This window comes from Natrix helvetica, assembly GCF_964273705.1.
Source record: "Natrix helvetica genome assembly, contig: HAP1_SCAFFOLD_192, whole genome shotgun sequence".
Lineage (NCBI taxonomy): Eukaryota > Metazoa > Chordata > Lepidosauria > Squamata > Natricidae > Natrix > Natrix helvetica.
This window is the reverse complement of record NW_028113584.1, coordinates 8,697-26,939: the sequence shown is the minus strand read 5'-3', so window position 1 is coordinate 26,939 and position 18,243 is coordinate 8,697. Positions and strand designations below refer to the sequence as shown.

General features: G+C 44.9%; 1 protein-coding gene across 1 annotated transcript; it reads right to left on the bottom strand.

Moving 5' to 3' along the window:
- Positions 1-746: 746 nt before the first annotated feature.
- On the bottom strand, positions 747-14,555 carry LOC309382324 (major histocompatibility complex class I-related gene protein-like). Its single transcript, XM_081971832.1, has 7 exons — positions 14,364-14,555; positions 9,022-9,267; positions 7,866-8,141; positions 6,967-7,254; positions 6,357-6,428; positions 3,084-3,235; positions 747-2,104 (listed from the first exon to the last, which is right to left on the bottom strand). The coding sequence occupies exons 1-7, from the start codon at positions 14,434-14,436 to the stop codon at positions 1,706-1,708; spliced, it is 1,506 nt and encodes a 501-aa protein (XP_081827958.1). The 5' UTR covers positions 14,437-14,555; the 3' UTR covers positions 747-1,705.
- Positions 14,556-18,243: the final 3,688 nt, after the last annotated feature.

Below are 18,243 nucleotides of genomic sequence, written 5' to 3'. Positions count from 1 at the left end.
TATTTCATGATACGTTGCAGGAACTTTATCTACTTGACATGCTATCCTAGTTTGATATCTGTCAGGTGGTCGTGTAACACGGGTAGAATGCCTAGGCAATTCAGGGCTCACTATTGGACTCTCTTGTTGCGTCTGTTCCCGTTCTTCTAACTCCTCCTGACATTTCACTTATATACATTGCCAAGCCAAGCCTAGGGTTACATCCCTAACATACTGAATACAGCATTTTTGGGACATTTTAATATTTAAAAACACAACAAGAAAAAACAAAACACAACATACACAATAATATAAAGCAATTATACAGCCTTCTGTATTGGCTTTCATATTTAGCCTTTCAAGTTCTCCATTTTGCATTGCCTTCCTATTGCATCTCTTTTGTCCTATAACAGCGATGGCGAACCTTTTTTGGCTCGCGTGCCACAAGAGGGGGGAGCGCAGGGGGGTCGTGTGCAGGTGTGCTGCACCCACAATGCAAAGCGCGACCCTCCCAGTGCGCATGCACCCACAAGCGACACCCCCCCATTTTTACATGCTTTTTTCGCCCTCCCCAGGCTCCAGAGGCTTTATAGGAGCCTGGGGAGGGCGAAAAGAGCCTCCCCCGCCCCCCAGAGGCTTCAGGGACCGTCCAGAGGCTTCCCTGAAGCCTTCGGAACGCTTAAAACCACCCTCCGAGCAAACCGGAAGTCACTTCTGGGTTGCTCGAAGGGTCATTTTAAGCACTCCGAAGGCGTCAGGGAAGCCTCCGGACGGTCCCTGAAGCCTTCGGAACGCTTAAAACGACCCTCCGAGCAACCTGGAAGTCACTGACAAATGGCTCCGCATGCCACTTGTGGCACGTGTGCCATAGGTTCGCCATCACTGTCCTATAATATAGCAACAGTAGTAGTAACTGTTATAATAATATTAATTATTTATATCACCATTATATTTACATTCTGTATTTTCTCTTAATGTTAACAAAAAATGTATATACCGTATTTTTCAAAGTATAAGATGCATCTTTTTCCCTCAAAAGAGGGTGAAAATCTGGGTGTGTCTTGTACACTGAATACAGCATTTTTGGCCTCCTGAAACCCCACCCCCTTCACCAAAATGGCCATGCATAGCCTTTAGAAGGCTTCCAGGTACTCCTGGGGGCTGGGGAGGGCAAAAATGAGTGAAAAACAGGCAGTTTCTTTGCTTGTTTTTGCCCCTCCAGGCCCTAGGAGCACTCTATTAGCCTCCTAAAGGCTATGCATGCCCTTTTTTTTTTGACAAAGGCTTCTCAAACTCTCTGCATGCTCCGTTTTCCTCAAAAAATGAGGCTTGCAGAGGGTTTGGGAGGCCAGCAGAGTGTAAAAACTTGTTTTTAAATTTGCCTCTTTAAAATCTTGATGAGTCTTATACGCCGAAAAATATGGTAAATAGTTCATCTCAAAATGATAACCAAAAAGGAAAAAATAACCACACATCTTCCCAGTTGGACCGTCAGGGTTTTTGGGAAACAAGCAGAATCCAAATCCAAGCCAAGGTGCAAGTCCAAAGTCTGAGAAGCAGGTCTGAAGTCCAAACGGAGGTGACATGAGGCACAGACTGGAAGTCATGTAAACAGCAGCCACAAAGTTACAGTACCTGCATGGCAAGGCAAATTGTGGTTGTTTCTAACACTGCATTGTCCAAATCGTGGACTAAGGGGTGTGTGTGTGTGTGCTGGTATTACTCCTTAGGAGGAAAGAGGCAATGGACTGACCTCCATTGCGCCTCCTTCAGTCCTACTAAACCGGTTCTTCTCATCCTTTCTGATCAGCAGCAGCTTCAATCCTTCTCCATCCTGGGCTTCTGGCTGGGTCTGTGAGCCCTCCAACTGCAGCTGCGTCTCTCCCCTTTCCTCTCCAGCCAGCTGCTCATCCGCTTGTTCCTCTGAGGGCCCTTCTGAAGTTCCTGGGCTCACTTCTTCCTCCAGCCCCTCCATTCCTGGCTTCGGGGCATCAGCACATTCCTCTGATCCCTCTTCTGAAATCTCCAGAGCTGCTCCTTCCACCTTGTCTGAATAGGCATCTGGGGAAGCCATCAGATGTCTTCTCTCTCCTTCCCTTAGCTCTGTCTTCTGCCCAGAGCAACCCTGTGTGGAAGGAAGCAACCAAAGAAAAGTTTGCACTGCCCTTCCATACAAACAAGTCCTCCCTGAGAGAGAGATCTTCTAGGAAGGGGTCATCCCTTCTCTCCCCAGTGTTTCCTTCCTCTTGTCTCTCTTATACCTCCAGCTCATGATCACCAAGAAGCCTTTACCCTAGAGGGCCTCCCCATTTTTCCAGCTCTCATCCCCCCCACTTTCCTGGACAGAAATCCCCCATTTTCCCAGGGTACCCCACTTCCTGCCTCACTCTCCTTCCTTGGAGCTGGAGAGCCAGAGAAGCTGAGCTGTGACTGATCTTCCCTTGTACAGTAGTTGATCAGAGGGTCCCCAAGAGGAGGGGCTGAGCCCCAGAGGAGCTTCAGACAACCCACCACCCCTCCATGGCTGCCTTGGGAAGGCTTTAAGGAGGAATTCCCCACCCAACAATTCTGAAGGTGTTTGTCCTAAGGTATTCTCCAAGCCCCAGGTTTTGTCTAAAATCAGAAATGAGGAGGTGATAAGCTGCCTGGGAAAGCCAAGGGAAATCATCAAAACAATTAAAAAATGAAAGTTAGAATATTTCGGATATGTGATGTGACACCCAGAAAAATAAGGCATCCTTCACTTAATCCTCCAGGGAAAGATTGAAGGCAGAAGAAGAACATCATGGCTTCAAAATTTAAGGGACCGGTTTGGACAAAACTTAACAGCACTTTTATGTGCGGCTGCTGATAAAAATAGGATCACTAAAATGATCGCCAATGTCTGATGATGGATATGGAGGAGGAGGGGGAGGGGGGAGGAGGAGAAAGAAGAAGAAGAAGAAGAAGAAGAAGAAGAAGAAGAAGAAGAAGAAGAAGAAGAAGAAGAAGAAGAAGAAGAAGAAGAAGAAGAAGAAGAAGAAGAAGAAGAAGAAGAAGAAGAAGAAGAAGAAGAAAGAAGTTGTTTTGTCTCTTAAATAGACTTCAACAATAGTGAGGCTCACCTTTGGTATCATTTTGGATGGGAACATTGCCTGTGATTGAATCTCATTTTCAATGCCACAAGTAGAGGAAGAACAAAGTTTTTTTGAAGGAAGGTGTTCGAGGTAAGTTTTCATTGCCTGATGGGTTCTTTTCCTGTAGTTCAGCCAATAGCCTAATAGATTGCAAAGAGAGAAGATAGCTAGTTTATTTCTGGGGCAGCAGCTCCTGCCTGGGATGGATTTAAGCTGAAGACCCCAAGGGGGCCACGTGGTAAAACTGCCTGGATTATAACTCAGCATCTTGATTTGCTTATATGTATTTTGCTTTTATATTTTTGGCAACGTCTCACTCGCCATCTTCAGGCTGGTGTTTTTGGCTTCATGTTTGTGTGAGTAAAGCGTGGTTGGAGCTGCCATCACTCTATAAATCTTGCTGGAGTGCTGACTTTGTTTCTGTAAGTGGATTGATTGGCTGTGTAGTTGTATCATGATTGCTAGATTGGTGCTGATTGGTGCTGGCTGTGTGTCCGTTGTTCTTTTTATAGAAAGACGGCAGCTCCGACCACGCTTTACTCACACAAACATGAAGCCGAAAACACCAGCCCTCCTCCCTTACATCAAAGGCACCACAGATGAAATCAGCAAAATTCTCCACAAACACAATATCAAGACAGCCTTCAACACTGACCAAAAAATAGCCAACATCTTAAGAAACCCCAAAGACAAAATCCAGCTAGAAAACCAAGGAGTCTACGAAATACCATGCAAAACCTGCCCTGCAACATACATAGCACAAACGAACAGGAGAATAAATGCACACATCGCAGAACACAAGAATGCAGTAAGAAAAAAAGAAAAAACTTCCTCCCTTTTCCAGCACCTTAAAGCTACAGGACATGAAATTAATTTTGAAGGAACCAGGTTAATCTCCAAAATGGAGCACTTCAACAAGAGAATAATTATGGAAGCTATCGAAATAGAGAAACACCCCCACAACATGAATAAACATGATGATACCTCCAGCCTACAAGAGATCTGGAAACCAGCCCTAGTCAACAAATGAGCCCCACCCACCATCCAGGCCGTTACAACACAAAACAGCCAGCACCAATCAGCACCAATCTACCAATCATGATACAACCACACAACCAATCAATCCACTTAAACAAAGCCAGCACTCCACACACCCCCATCAAGATTTACAGAAAGACGGCAGCTCCGACCATGTTTTAAGCCGAAAACACCAGCCTGAAGATGGCGAGTGTGTGTGTGTGTGTCATCACAAAATCTCCAGAACCATAATGCCTACTAACTTGAAATTTGACACTTATGTTCGCCTTGACTTCTAAGAGCTCGCTAAGAAAGAATTTTTTTGAAATGACCAGCAGATCATTAGTATTTCTTATAATATTACTAGCTGAATACCCGTGCTCCACTACAAAATCTATGTTATCGGGGTTGATAAATGAACACTTACAGCTTGAAAATTAATGTGCAGTTACAATTGTCCTCTCCTCTCCCCTTCTCTCCCTCAGGCTGGCCCCATTGATCCTCTCCTATCTTATCCCCTTCTCTCCCTCAGAGGCCTCTGTGGGGCAAGCCTGAGGGAGAGAAGGGGAGACTCATTTACTTTCAAGCTGTAAGTGTCGATTTATCAAGCCCAATCACATCGCTTTGTAATGGAGCATGGTATTTCAGCTAGTTATGGATGAAAGGCAAAGTTGTTGGCTGCCTAGAGGTGCTGACCATGGGGAAGTGGAAGGGATGTTACTGGGGATATTAAGAAATAATCAAGTTGAAACTGTCCATGTTCCCATTAGAGCTCCTATAGGACATCACAGTCCTGTTTTCCACCACCAGTGAAGCTCCTTCCGTGTACAGCTGAAGACCCACCTCTTTCAATTATCTGGCCTGGCTCAATCGTAATTATTCTTATTCCTCCTAACTGGTTTTAAATTGTATTTTAAACGTTAAATTTTAATTCTATACGGGGTTTTTATAATTGGGGTATTTTAATGCGAGTTTTTTAACTGTCTATATGATGTAAATTGTTTACCTCCTCCGAGTTCGAGTCCGTGTTCGTGTATCTGTATGTATGTTTTGTATGTACGCCTATGTGTTTTTATATATTTTCTGTGTTTCATATGCCCCATTGTACGCCGCCCCGAGTCCTACTTGGAAAGGGAGCGGCTAATAAATTCAAACTTATTATTATTATTATTATTATTATTATTCAAAGCTGCCCAGCTGGGCTGTTCCCAGTAGGGGTTTCTAACTAAAGCATCAGTGATTTTTATTCAATGATGCTACACCTCTGGGAATTCTGTTATTGGTCCAAGACAGATGAAGCTCCCCCATGTGTGTTTTGATTTATACTCCAAAACCCCAATCCCAACCTATCCTGATAGGACCTTGGCCACCATCAATTACTTTTAAGCAAGGATGTTAGACTTTTGGAGATTGGTACAAGACAGATGGGATTCCCCACATAATCCAAACACGGTAGTCCTTAATCCAATTCTCACAACGTCTGTTTTGATTTCTACTCCAAAAACCCTGTCCCAACCTCGGCAGATTGAAGTTCTGGCAACCTTGTCTGGTCTTGAAAAGCTAACGTAGGTCTGATTGGTTTAGCACTTGCGCCTGAGATTAGCTGGCAAGCAAGACAAATCACAAGCAAGGCCCATCCGGGAAGAAGGAAATGGCACAATTTCTGAAAAAATAACATGGATGTATTGACTCACACTTGGTGAAGCTCAACTGAGGAGACCCTTCCCACATCCCTGCTCCCTCTCATGTCTCTTGCTCTGAGTGCGAGCAGAAGAAGCAGTGACTGCTTTTACCACTGGGGCTTCCTATTGTTGTCTGTCCCCAGGTGTGACTGCAAGCAGGAGAAGAGGACACAAGGCCCCTCCCTCCATTTCCCCCACCTTCCACCAATATTTCCCTGATCTTTATCAGGGTCGGGATTATTGTTTTTCAAGCACTTTCCAGATCATTTATGGGACTTTTCTTTGATTCTTGCACCCCTGATATTTGCCCCTCTGAAGGACGTCTATTAAGGCCAAAGAGGCTTCCTTCCAGACAACAGGAAGGTCGAACATTCTGAGATTTACGGGAAGTTGAAAAATGGCCACCTTGTTTCTTCTTCATTTCTGACTCTCATTCAAAATGCTGCTTGTGGGGAGGGGTCTTGTGGGGGTCCTGGCTGCCACTCTCAGAGAGAACCTCTCCTACACACATCAGCTCAGTCAGCACAGAAAGACACAGGATTGGAGGATGCATTTCACTTACAGATTACGAAGAGAGTCACAAATGCCAAGATTATGATCATCACCATTCCCACCAAACGAAATAATGACATATCTAAAGAAAAAGAAACATGGTTCTGGTTAGACAGATGCTGATCTCCCTGACATGGAGTTCCTAAGCAATGGAAGCATTTCCCAACCTGAACTGGCCTCCAGGGAGTTCCCCCACCTGAAGGAAGCCCCCAATACCCCTGAGGCTGAAGAGGGAAGAGCAAATGGCCTTGAAGGGGCAAAGAAGGAGACACAACCAAGGCAACAGTCATATAAGGAGGAGATTTCAGCCTAGGCCAAGAAATCAGTTTAAGGACACGTATCAAGCAGGCCCTTCCCTAGTTCATCTGAAGATAAATGAAGGGAGGCAGAAGCATTTTCAGATTGCCAGATTGTACCTGGCATTGGTTTCTTATTCAGGTCTCCCTTGTTGGGTTGACAAAGGGCCAACCTCCCCTACTGAAAGTGGCATTAATTGAACCATCCTACAATGGTGAATAATCTACTTCTACATTTATTTTTATTGATGTATTTTATTTAATATATTTATATGCCACCCATCTCACCACAAGGTGACATATTGCAAATGTTGAACCTCTCACCTGTTTCCTCCTTCCAGGCCAAGACCAGGGGCTCCTGCAAGCCCTCGTGCTCCAGGTGACATTGAAAATGGCCCCTCTCCTTGGGGTCAATCTCAATGCTGAGCCAAAGATAATAAGTCCCATCTGAGTTGGGGGCCATGTTCCTATGAAGAGTCTCATACTGGCAGACCTCTCCATCTCTGGTCCAGGTGGCCGAGATCTCCTTGGGGTAGAAGCCAAAGGCCTGGCAGATGAGGACCTCCAGGCTGTCATCCACCATCTTACGAGTCACTTTCCCCACTGGGGGCTCTGCAGAAGAAGCAACAATACAAGAGTTCCTGGGATTTCTGGAGTTCATGTCAAGACAATTGAATAACAGGGAAGACTTCCTTCAGTCAACCTCTCCCTCTGCTCCCTCACCTCTCCTGAACCTCTGGGACATTGAACTCATTTTTTAAAGGGACACATAGAGTTAGGGGTAAAGTTCTCACTCTGACCAAAGTAATTGTAATGTTTGGGCTTTGATTCCGTTTTTGACACCCTAAATTGAATTTGTTCCAGATGTTCCAGATGGAAATTGGGAAGAGAATCAACTTTTGGTTCTGCCACAAATGCAGGATGTAAAAATTAGATTTCCTCATGAAAATGAAGCTGGATCTCAACTTTGCTATCTGGCTCCTTTGGTTTCCTTTTCTTTTTCTTGGAAGAACTTATTTTTTGAGGAACTTTTTTTCAGAAGTTCTTTGGAACTTCTTTTCCCTATTGTGGTAAATGCCCCTAGTTTGTCTTGGTAAATGCCCAGATTGCTTTCTGCCTCGCATATGAAGGGTGGCTCGACTGCATAGGGCAGAAAAACATCAGAAAGAAAGAGGAGGGAGCCTAGAAAAAAATACATAACCTGAGCCCATTCAGCCACTCACCTGTCTTCTTCACAGCTTCCTTCCGGTAGGAGAGGCATTTCTGTAGCCACTCAAGGCAGTTATTCTCCAGGAAGACTTTGTTTCTCCCAGACCTCGCTGGATCCTTCTCCAACTTCTCCTTGATCTTCTGGGCCTGGGGCTGAGCTGTCACCCATCTGAGGGTCTCCTTATTGAAGCTGATGAAGTCCTCCCCATTGTAGCCATAGTGCAAAAACCCTCTTTTGCTCCCGTCTTCCCTGAGCTCACAGCCCAAAGTCACCTGCCAGGTGTGAAGCCCTGAAATACACAAAGAGGGGTGAGAATAGTCCAGAGTTCCTCTCCCTAGAGACCCCCTCCCAAATGATTGAAGTGTTTCCTTCCCCCTTATCCCACCAGGGGAGGGAAAACGGATCTTGCCTCCCCTCTTTCTTTCAAGGGTGGGAGAGTCTTTTCTGTGATCTGGGGCTACACTTAGTCTTTGTGATGTGGGGCTAAAAGATCATGAAGACCCCGAGAGAGAAGATCTTGGGTAGGAGAGGCGGTTTTTTTTCCTTTGCAGGAAAGGATCACCCATCCTCATGCTCCTTATAGCCAATGGTGGTCAAAGGCAGAAACAATATTGTCCTTTCCTGGGAAGGAGTGTCAACTACTAAAACGGAACTGGCGGCAGCCACTTTTCCATTTCTCAGTTGCCACACAGGAATGGCAGGCGGGGGGGAGGTTTGGAATGTCACTCCAACCCAGACATAACACATAATTGTCCCATAGGAACCAAGGTCATCTCCAGAGGTGGAGAGGGAGAGGAGTGACCAAGAAGCTCTCCAATTAACCTAATTGGACAATGTGACATGTGACACTTGGGGAGGGAATCATTTACTCTTTTAATTATACTGAAACCGCAGGAAACATTTAGAGTTGGTTTTGCTTTCACTTGTGCTGATATGCTGTAGCCAATAAAGAAGTTCTTTGAGGAAGGTTCCAGTCTCAGAATTCTGATTTGGTTGTGTTTTAGTCGGAGCTTTGGCACAGGGTTTATCTCAACCCCCTAAGCTCCCAGCCTCCCAATTTCTGTTCTTTGCCCGCTTGCTTCTTTTCCCATTAACTAAAGTGACAAGAGGTGGGAAAGTAAGATTTGAGGGAGAATTTGGGACTTGAAGGCAGACCTGCCTTTGTTTACCTCCAGTCTGAGGGTTGAGTTTTGATAACCACTCCAGTTCAGCTCTGAACACCATCTCAGGTACCACAAACATCTGCGCCTCCTCCTCCCCCATCCAGGGCACCAGAGGAACCAGCTTTCCGGTGGGAATGTCATATCGAGCGATGGGCTGGTCATCCAGGTGGACCATGGAACTGAACTGGGGCACCCTCTGGCTGGACTCTGACACCTCTAGGTAGGAATAGGACAGGGAGTGCCTGAAGGAGCCTGGAAGGGGAAAAGGGATACAATCAAGATCAAATGAGGTACTACTACCACTCTATAAAGCCTTAGTAAGACCACACCTAAAGTACTGCATCCAGTTTTGGTCATCATCACACTATAAAAATGATGTTGTGACTCTATAAAAAGGGCAGAGGAGAGCAACCAGGATGATTAGGGGACTGGAGATTAAAACATATGAAGGACGGTTGCAGGAACTGGGCATGGCTAGTCTAGTGAAGAGAAGGACCAAGGAAGACAGGATGTATTGTGCCCAGAGTCCAAAGTCTCTGTACTCTCTACTCAACTGCCCAACTCCAAGCAGCTCCTGCCCTGCTGGTCCTCCAGGTAGTGGGCTTGTAGGGTCAAATGGAGTCAGGTCCTCAAGCAACAGTGTGAATCTGGAGGGACCCCTCACCAGATGTGCCCAGCTGTTTCCAAGGTCAGTCAAGAGTTGCTAGGGACTTCTGTTATCAACCTATGAATGAGGGGCATATGCATAAATATAACAATGTCTTTAATAACTAGTTGTTACTGTGGGACAACAATATTTAGCATTTCATCTGTAATCAACTATGAGTGAATTTCTTTTTTTCTTTTTCATTTATTTCCAAAGTTAAAATGCAAAGTCCTCCGTTCACCAACCCCCCCCCCCAAAAAAAAGAAATGCAGAAAGGACAAAACAAAGACAGAATCAGAAACCAAAAAAAGGGAGGAAGAATTATGCAGAAAACAAAATATTAAATGTACACATGAAATGGGATTCCTCCCTAGCATGGCATTTTGAGTGACGTAACAGAAGAGACTTCTACTTCAACTACCTGCTTAGGCAGGAAACCCAATGCCATTTCAGACAAATGGTTGTCCCAACAGATAGGGAGCTCTTTTCCTTTTGCCAACAAACAGCTGATTTTGCCACCAAAGGTAGTTATTTGGTAGCTTTGCTCCCTGTTTTTTGGGGAAGGGGAGACCCAGACAGAGAAGAGGGGGCTGGATGCCCTTAGTTCTTGATTAAGAATTCTCTCTCATTTTTACTTCCTCACTCAGATACAAACAGGGATAGATTTCACACTGAATACAAAATGTTCTGAGCAAAGGGGGACGGGAGGCATTTCCTGCTGGAAAAGGATTTTGAGACAGAGGATGAATGTGGGGGAGAGACCCAAATTGTCATGCATCCCGCCCCTCACTTTCAATTTCCTCCCACCCAGTCACAAAGCCTTCCAGAAACTCAGCTGTTGCCTAGCATGGAGGACACCAGCACAAGAGCCAGAGGGGCGCCCGGGGCAGCTCCATCACCCTCAGACCACGTGCACCTATGACCGAAGACACTTCGCACCCAGAGACTGAAAGCGTTGTTGCCAAGGGTTGCCGTTCAGCTGAAGTTTTCTGCCCCACCAGAAGAAGAAAAAAAATACTGCCCTGGTATTGTTTCATCACCACAAGCTTCGCAAGAGAGGAGAGGGCGCCTAGCCTGACCGCCCACAACATGCAGCGATCCTCTGAAGGTCATGGACAGCCAGATTTAGCGTGCAAATGACCTGGGTACGCCTATTGTGTGAATGCAGCCACAGCCATTAGGCCCTCCTAATTCTTCTTGCAAGACTTCCGGAGCAACTCCTTCCCCCTATCCGCTCTCCCTCTCTCCCCCGCGGCCGTAAGATAGTTCTGCTAACTAGAGCATACACAACATTTGCTAGACCAATTCTTGAATATAGCTCATCTGTCCGGATCCCACACTGCATATCAGACATTAATACAATCAAAGAGTCTAGAGATATTTCCCGAGAAGAGTCCTCCATTCCTCTGCTCACAACAGAAGACCTTATGCCACCAGACTTGGAATGTTGGGCTTGGACAACTTAGAACTTCTCCGTCTTCGATCCGACCTAAGCTTAATACATAAAATTATCAGCTACAATGTCCTACCTGTCAATGATTACTTCAGCTTCAACTATAACAACACACGAGCTCACAATAGATACAAACGTATGGTAAACCTATGGTAAACTGCTCCAAACTCGATTGCATAAAATACAACTTCAGTAACAGAGTGGTCAATGCCTGGAATGCACTGACACTGTGGTTCCTTCCCCAAACCCCCAAAACTCTAACCTTAGACTGTCTATGTCCACTTCACCCCATTCCTAAGAGGTCTGTAAGGGGCATGCATAAATGTACTGTCCCTGTCCTAATATTCCCTTGTATTCATAATCATTTTATGTATTCATAATCATGTCTATACTTGTATCTGTTATCTAATTCAAACTTGACAAAATATATACTTGATAAATGATTCCATGATAATTCACAGTTGACCGGCGCCCAGGAACAGGGCCTTCTCTGTGATGGGCCCAGCCCTCTGGAATGACCTCCCCCCAGATATCAGGACAACGACCGATCTCCGCTCCTTCCACACGAAACTCAAGACCCACCTGTTCCAACTAGCTGGCCTGCCTTAACTATAACCTTCTAACCTCCCTGGAAATTTTAATATGTTAATATTTTAATCGTAAATTTTGAGGTTTTTAACTGTTTTAATTGTTTTAATTTATTGTTATTTATTTGAACCTAGTGGCTTCCATTTGTATTTGACTGTTAAATATTGATGTCACCTCCTCCATGCCACACTTGTATTTTGATTAATTGTACGTCGCCCCGAGTCCCGTTGCGGAGAGGGGGCGACTGATAAATCGAAACAAATAAATAAAATAAATAAATGACCAAATAAATAAAATAAATAAACATCCCAACAGAGATGGTTGCATGAAAAAAGGGAGAATCCTCCACGCTCGGTTTTCACGCACTGCCTCGTGTGAATGTGACCCAAAGGTTTTGCCAAGTGTTGCCCCGGAGGCAGAGCCATCACCTCCCCTTCAGGCGGCGTCCACATGTTCTTCATTGCACCCAGAAGAGGTGCCAGGATGCGCTGGGATAGGTTGGCTAGTCTCCAGATTGGGGATGTTAGGATTTGGAGTCCCTCCCCATAGCGGGCTGGCACAAGTGACTCCTGAAGAGGGGGGAACCCATCCTCGTGGCCACCTCTCCTGGAACTGGGTCCCACTGTGTCAGACTTGGGTCCTTGGAACATGATGGGACAACATACTGACTTAAAACCTGAAATATTTTTGTTAGGGATTTTACCAGAAAATTACAGTAAAGAAAATGTATATTTGATGATTCATGTTATAACAGCAGCTAGGATCATATTTGCACAAAATTGGAAAAGCGAAGAGATCCCTAGAGAGGAGAATGTGACTAAGAAAATATTAGAACGTGCAGAAATGAGCAGATTAACGTTAGCAGCGAAGGAGAAAGAGCCAACCGAATATTGTATGATTTTGGGAAATATTTTACCAATGGCTGGTGAATAAAAAAGGGAGTTTGGAAATGAAGAAGGCTAAAAATATTAGTAGAAAGTACGTCCAGATAGAGATACAAGTAAGATGAAAACTGTTAGTATGTGTATGATGAGAATAATCATGTGGAATGTTAATAGGGTATTATCCATGGAAGATAATAAGAAATATGGAGAGTTTTATAACGTTTAAATGTTTAATGTATTACAATATTAAGTTTAGGGAAACAATGTTAATATGAAAGTGAAAAATGTGGCAAATGGGGAACAATATTGCACAGAGATGTTTGTACCCAGATGACCCACTGTATAAGGAAAGATGGAATCTTTATTTTTGTAATTGAAAAATAATAAAAACATTTTTTTTTTTTAAATGAACAGATTGACACTGGCTGTCAAAGAGAAAGAACCAACGGATTATTCTACAGTTTGGGAATCTTTTCACCGGTGGTTAGAGAACAGACCTAAGAATTAATAGTAAAAGAAGTTCTCCAAAGTATAAAACAAATGTATGAATAGTCGATATAACTAATAGAGTTAAATGAATTACAACGGGATAGTTACACTATTAGTTAATGTAGTGGAAATTAAACCAAGATGAGATTAAACAATGAATAAGAAATGCTGTATTTTCATGTTGGCCCAAAATAATTGCACCCAGATGAAAACGTTGGTTAATGGAAAATGGGTTGTTGATATAAAATGAAAAACAAAAGAACGTGGCGACGAGCAGAGCGACCGGCCGAGACTCCTCCGCTGCTGCCCAGTTGCAACTCCCTCCCTCCCTCCGCACTCAGGAAGGGACGAGGGGAGAGGCAGAGCTTGCCTGTGGCGGAACGGTCCCAGTGAAAGGGAAGCGTCACGGATTGTGAGGCCGGGCTGGAGAGCGAAGGATGGAAGCCTTGCTGCAGGCGCGGCGCTGCTCTCTATTCTACAAGCCATCCGGGCCAGAACGTCCTCAGCCTTAGATCTGAATTGCGGGGCCAGCCTTGCCTGGAGCCACCAAGAACACACCCCGCCCAGTCCCTCCGCCTGGGCATGCGCAGTTCGACTTCCAGAAGGGGAGCCTCCTCCCGTCTTCCTATTAGCCCGTCCGCCAGTCCACTGGACTTAAAAGTCACCAAAGTTGAGAAACACTGCTCTAAACCTTCCCGTTTGACCTAAACTGGACTGGACTGGATTAGACTAGACGAGGAGAGGAGAGAATTCTTCCTTGGGCATACAAGGAATTGTTCTTTGATGCCTAGGCTCTCAGTGTACATAACAGAAAAAATAAAATCGAACGCATTCATCAAGAATCATAAGGTACAACGCTTAAGAATAGTCGTAGGTTATTCATAAGCAATCAAAGAATACTAGGAAACAAAACAAATTAAAGTTTTGAACTTTCACTCCTCCTGCAGAACTTCAGCCAGAAGAACGGATGGCAAATCGAACACCAAAAGTTGTTTGTCCCACCCTAGTAACTCGTTCCTACCTAACGCAATACAAACATCCTACAATTACAAAATCTATTCCGTGTGTATAGAGATAGATCTCTTGTTCTTAAGTTGCTGGAATACACAACGGGTTAAAAAAAGAGCAACATTTGTAACCAAAGGAGACAATTCATGCTGGGTGGACTGGAGAAGACGGAGGGGGGATGTGGGAGAGAGACCCAGGCAGGACACGCGTCGTCCGTCCCCTCCGCCTTCCCCCCCCCCCTCGCTTTTAAGCCACATCGCAAATCCTTCCAAAAACTCACCGCGGCGGCTTCTCGGCATCGAGGATTCCAGCCAGGCCCAGAGGAGCAAGACGAGAGCCTGTAGCAGCCGCATCACTCCCTGACCACGGGCACCTTCGACTCCCGAAGACGACGGGGTCCGCCCATCCTATAAAAGGGCCTGCCTCACCCACGCGTCTTCGACAAGTTTTCTGACTCATCCGACTCATCGCTCCTTTTTCCTTGGGGGGGGGGGGATGCTTGGCACCGGACTCCCAGCTTTACCAATCGCAGCGCCGCTGCCTCGCCCCACCCTAGTTCCACTGAAGTCCATCGTCTCATCCGTCCACGGTCCAACCCCCCCCCCCCAAAAAAAAAACCTAAGTCCGTGGATGCGCCAGAGAGCGAAGGAAGCGGCTCTGCTATTTACACATCCTAGGGGACTCTGGAAAGTCCTAGCCTGAGGTTGCCCTCCACACGCAGAGATGCACCCTCCCGTAAAGTTCTCACCAGCCAGGCTCAGCATTCAAGCGACCTAGTCGCCTGGTGTGTGAAGGCAGAATAAGGGAGTTGGAAGGGACCTTAGAGGTCATCTAGTCCAACCCCCCCTTAAGTGGGAGACCCTACACCATTTCTTACATAGGGCAATCCAATCTCTTCTTGAAAGCTTCCAGTGATGAAGCTCCTGCAACTTTTGAAGACAACTTCTGTTGCTTGGTTGATTGTTCTCACTGTCAGAAACTTCCCCTTTATCTCCAGGTTAAATCTCTCCTTGATCAGTTTCCATTCATTCATCCTTGCCTGGGCTTCAGGTGCTTTGGAAAATAGTTTGAAGCCTTTCTCTCTGTGGCAGCCCCCCCAAATATTGGAAGACTACTCTCAGGTCTCCCCTGGTCCTTCTCTTCACTAGACTACCCATGCCCAGTTCCTGTAACCGTTCTTCATATGTTTTAGTCCCCAGTCCCCTAATCATCCTGGTTGCTCTCCTTGGCACTTTTTCTAGAGTCCCAACATCTTTTTCATAATGTGGTGACCAAAACTGAATACAGTACTCTAGGTGTGGTCTTACTAGGCCTTTATAAAGTGGTATTAATACCTCACTTGATCTTGAATGTATTCATCTGTTAGGATTGCATTGGCTTTTTTGGCTGACAGCTGCACACTGCTGGCTCAAGATATACAGACATCATAAAGGCTGAAAAACTTGTGATAAGATCAATTAAAGCATTTGAGATGCTTAGAAAGGGAAAGGGTCCATAAGGAAAAAAAAGGATCAATGGCTTAATTACTTCAGAAAACTTCAAAAATATAAAATTTGTACAAAATCATCAATTTGTTGGACTTCCTCGGGAAAGACTTGTAGAAAGCATCATAACAAATTTGAAGAAAGGATTCATGGATTGTGAACATTTACAAACAGGTAGCCAATTTCAAGGCACAAATAAATTACGATTTCTCAATTTTTTTTTGGAGCCAGATTACTGGAAGGAGTAGTAGTTCCATGGACAGAAGCTGCTTGAATTTTGTAGTAGTTCCATGGACAGAAGCTGCTTGAATTTAGTGACATTTTTCATTACGAAATTAATACCAACAAAAAGGAGTTGCCACCACTGTCTGATACAAGGAGATGCAGGGCTGAACTGAGAGAGACTCAACAAAGATCAGCAAATGAGGAAGCAGCAACTACTTCAGTAAACCACTCGAAACTCTATTGCAGAAAACACGACTTCAGCAACTGAATGGTCAATGCCTGGAATGCCCTACCTGACTCTGCGGTTTCTTTCCCAAAACCCCAAAACTTTCACCTTGGACTTTATTTATTTATTTATTTATTTATTTATTTATTTATTTATTTATTAGCATTTATATACCGCCCCCTCTCCCAAAAGGGACTCGGGGCGGTGTCTATTGTTCACCTCACCCCATTCCTATGAGGTCCGTAAGGAGCCTGCATAGCGTGCCTACCGTCCCTGTCCTAATATTCCTTTCTATTTGTATCCATTTCATGTATTCATATTAATGTTTATACTTATATCTGTTATCTAATTCATGCTTTATGGAAAATAAATAAATAAATAAATTAGGATAATCTGGACTTTTCAAATGGTCAGTGAAATCATTATTTAAAGGAGAGGGGAGTTAAAATGCAGCTTCATAAGATTTCTAGAAAAAAGACTGCTACGAAAAGGGATGATTGAGAATTCCATGGGAATGATATGAGGGACAGACATGAGTTTGAAGGTAAACATCACCACAAGTTGGGATAATTCATCTATCCCCATCTTCTGTTGTGGACACTCCAAAAGTATCTAGGTGGTCACTGGAAGATGAAGATGGATCCTGACCTGATCCAGAAGACCTATTCTTATTTTTTTAAAATTGAAGTTTGCAAGGGGATCCTAATCACAAAAAGAAGTGATCCTGAAATCATTATGTTTAATCTCATATGTAGTATATCTATAACTTAGGCTGGCCAACACATCCTCCTCCTAATTTTCCCACAACAATTATGTGAAGTGGGTTTGAATGTGAAATAATAATAATAATAATGCCTTTGTTGTGGCCCAACAGTGGTCAGCTGAGCTGTTGCTGGAATCTGACAGCGATGAACACTATGGGACTGCCCTGAAGGCTGAGGAAGACTCTGGGGGGTGTTTGGAGTCAGAGCAGGGACTAGAGAGACCTATTGGCCACCAGATGGTGTCTGAGTCAGGGAGCAGTGAAGAGGAACAGAGGGAGGTTGTCCCTGACGTGCGTATGCGTAGGGCTGAGAGGAGGAGGGAGCAGCTTTGAAAAAAGACTCACAGAAGGAAATAGGAACAGATGGCTACTGATTGGCCCCTCCCAGAGAGCTTATAAGTGGGGCGACGGGAGGGGAATTTTGCAGGAAACAACAGTTTACTAATCCAGGTGTAGCAAAAGTTTGAAGAATTCCACGAGTTCAAGCCTTGTTTTCATAGTGATAATTTTCTGTGCTCCTAGCCAAAGGGTTGCTTATCTCCCTCCTTAGTCATGGCAGACAGCCAAGCCAGAGTCAGTATATGTATATTAGAGGCAGTGACATGCGGTGAGGTTTATGGCTGGTGAGGCACTGACAGTGGTGGGTATCAAATATTTTTAGACTTGTGGACTTCAACTCCCAGAATTCCACAGCCAGGCATGCTCAGTTCCGATTTAAAATGACAATATTTGTTTTTCTCCTTTGCGAAATAAGTTTCCTTTTTTCCTTTCCTTTTTCTTCTCCCTTCCCCTCCTTCCTCTCTCTCTCCCTTCCCCCCTCTCAAACACACACACACACACACACACACACACACACACAGAGAGAGAGAGAGAGAGAGAGAGAAGTTGGATTGGACTCTCTCTCCTACCCCTTTCCCTCTCTCACTCACTCACTCTCAAACAAACACACGCACACACACAAAAGTTGGATTGGATATCTTTTCCAGTGGCTTGAAAGCAGCTCCTCTGCCATCCCCCCCCCCATTCCCCTGCTGCCTTCCCCAAACACCGCTACCATTGCAAATGCAGCCTGCTGTCTGGGTGGGAAATGCCTGGAACGCATAAAGCCCACCCACTCACCTCCTGCTGGCAGGCTGGGGTGAGAGGAGAGGCAGAGAAGCCGGAGGGAGCCGATCCGAGCCTTCCAAAAGAAAGAGGCTGGGGGAAAGTGTGTATGCTACAGCATGGCTCTTTGCCTGGCTTCCATGGATGACTCTGCTTAACTGCAAAAAAAAGCCTCTAACAAAGTGCCCTCTACTATGAGGCAGGAGAACTGCTGCCTCACCTACATCAGGAATTTTTAGGCTTTTAACCCTTGCTTAATTCTGCTCGAGTGATCATAAAACGCCTGAAGTCAGACTAGATGAGGCATGCAACTGGTTCTCTGCTCTAATGATTTCTTCCAACAGCCAGTTCAACAAAC

Bases quoted from the DNA above. Each gene is read 5' to 3' on its own strand.
- LOC309382324 (XM_081971832.1), bottom strand. From the start codon at position 14,436: ATGCGGCTGCTACAGGCTCTCGTCTTGCTCCTCTGGGCCTGGCTGGAA. The intron at 9,268-14,363 runs GTGAGTTTTTGG...TTCCCCTTCCAG, and splicing joins GATGCCGAGAAGCCGCCGCG to GCTCCTTCAGGCACTCCCTG. The intron at 6,429-6,966 runs GTGAGAGGTTCA...CTTTTTCTTTAG, and splicing joins GGCCTGGAAGGAGGAAACAG to ATATGTCATTATTTCGTTTG.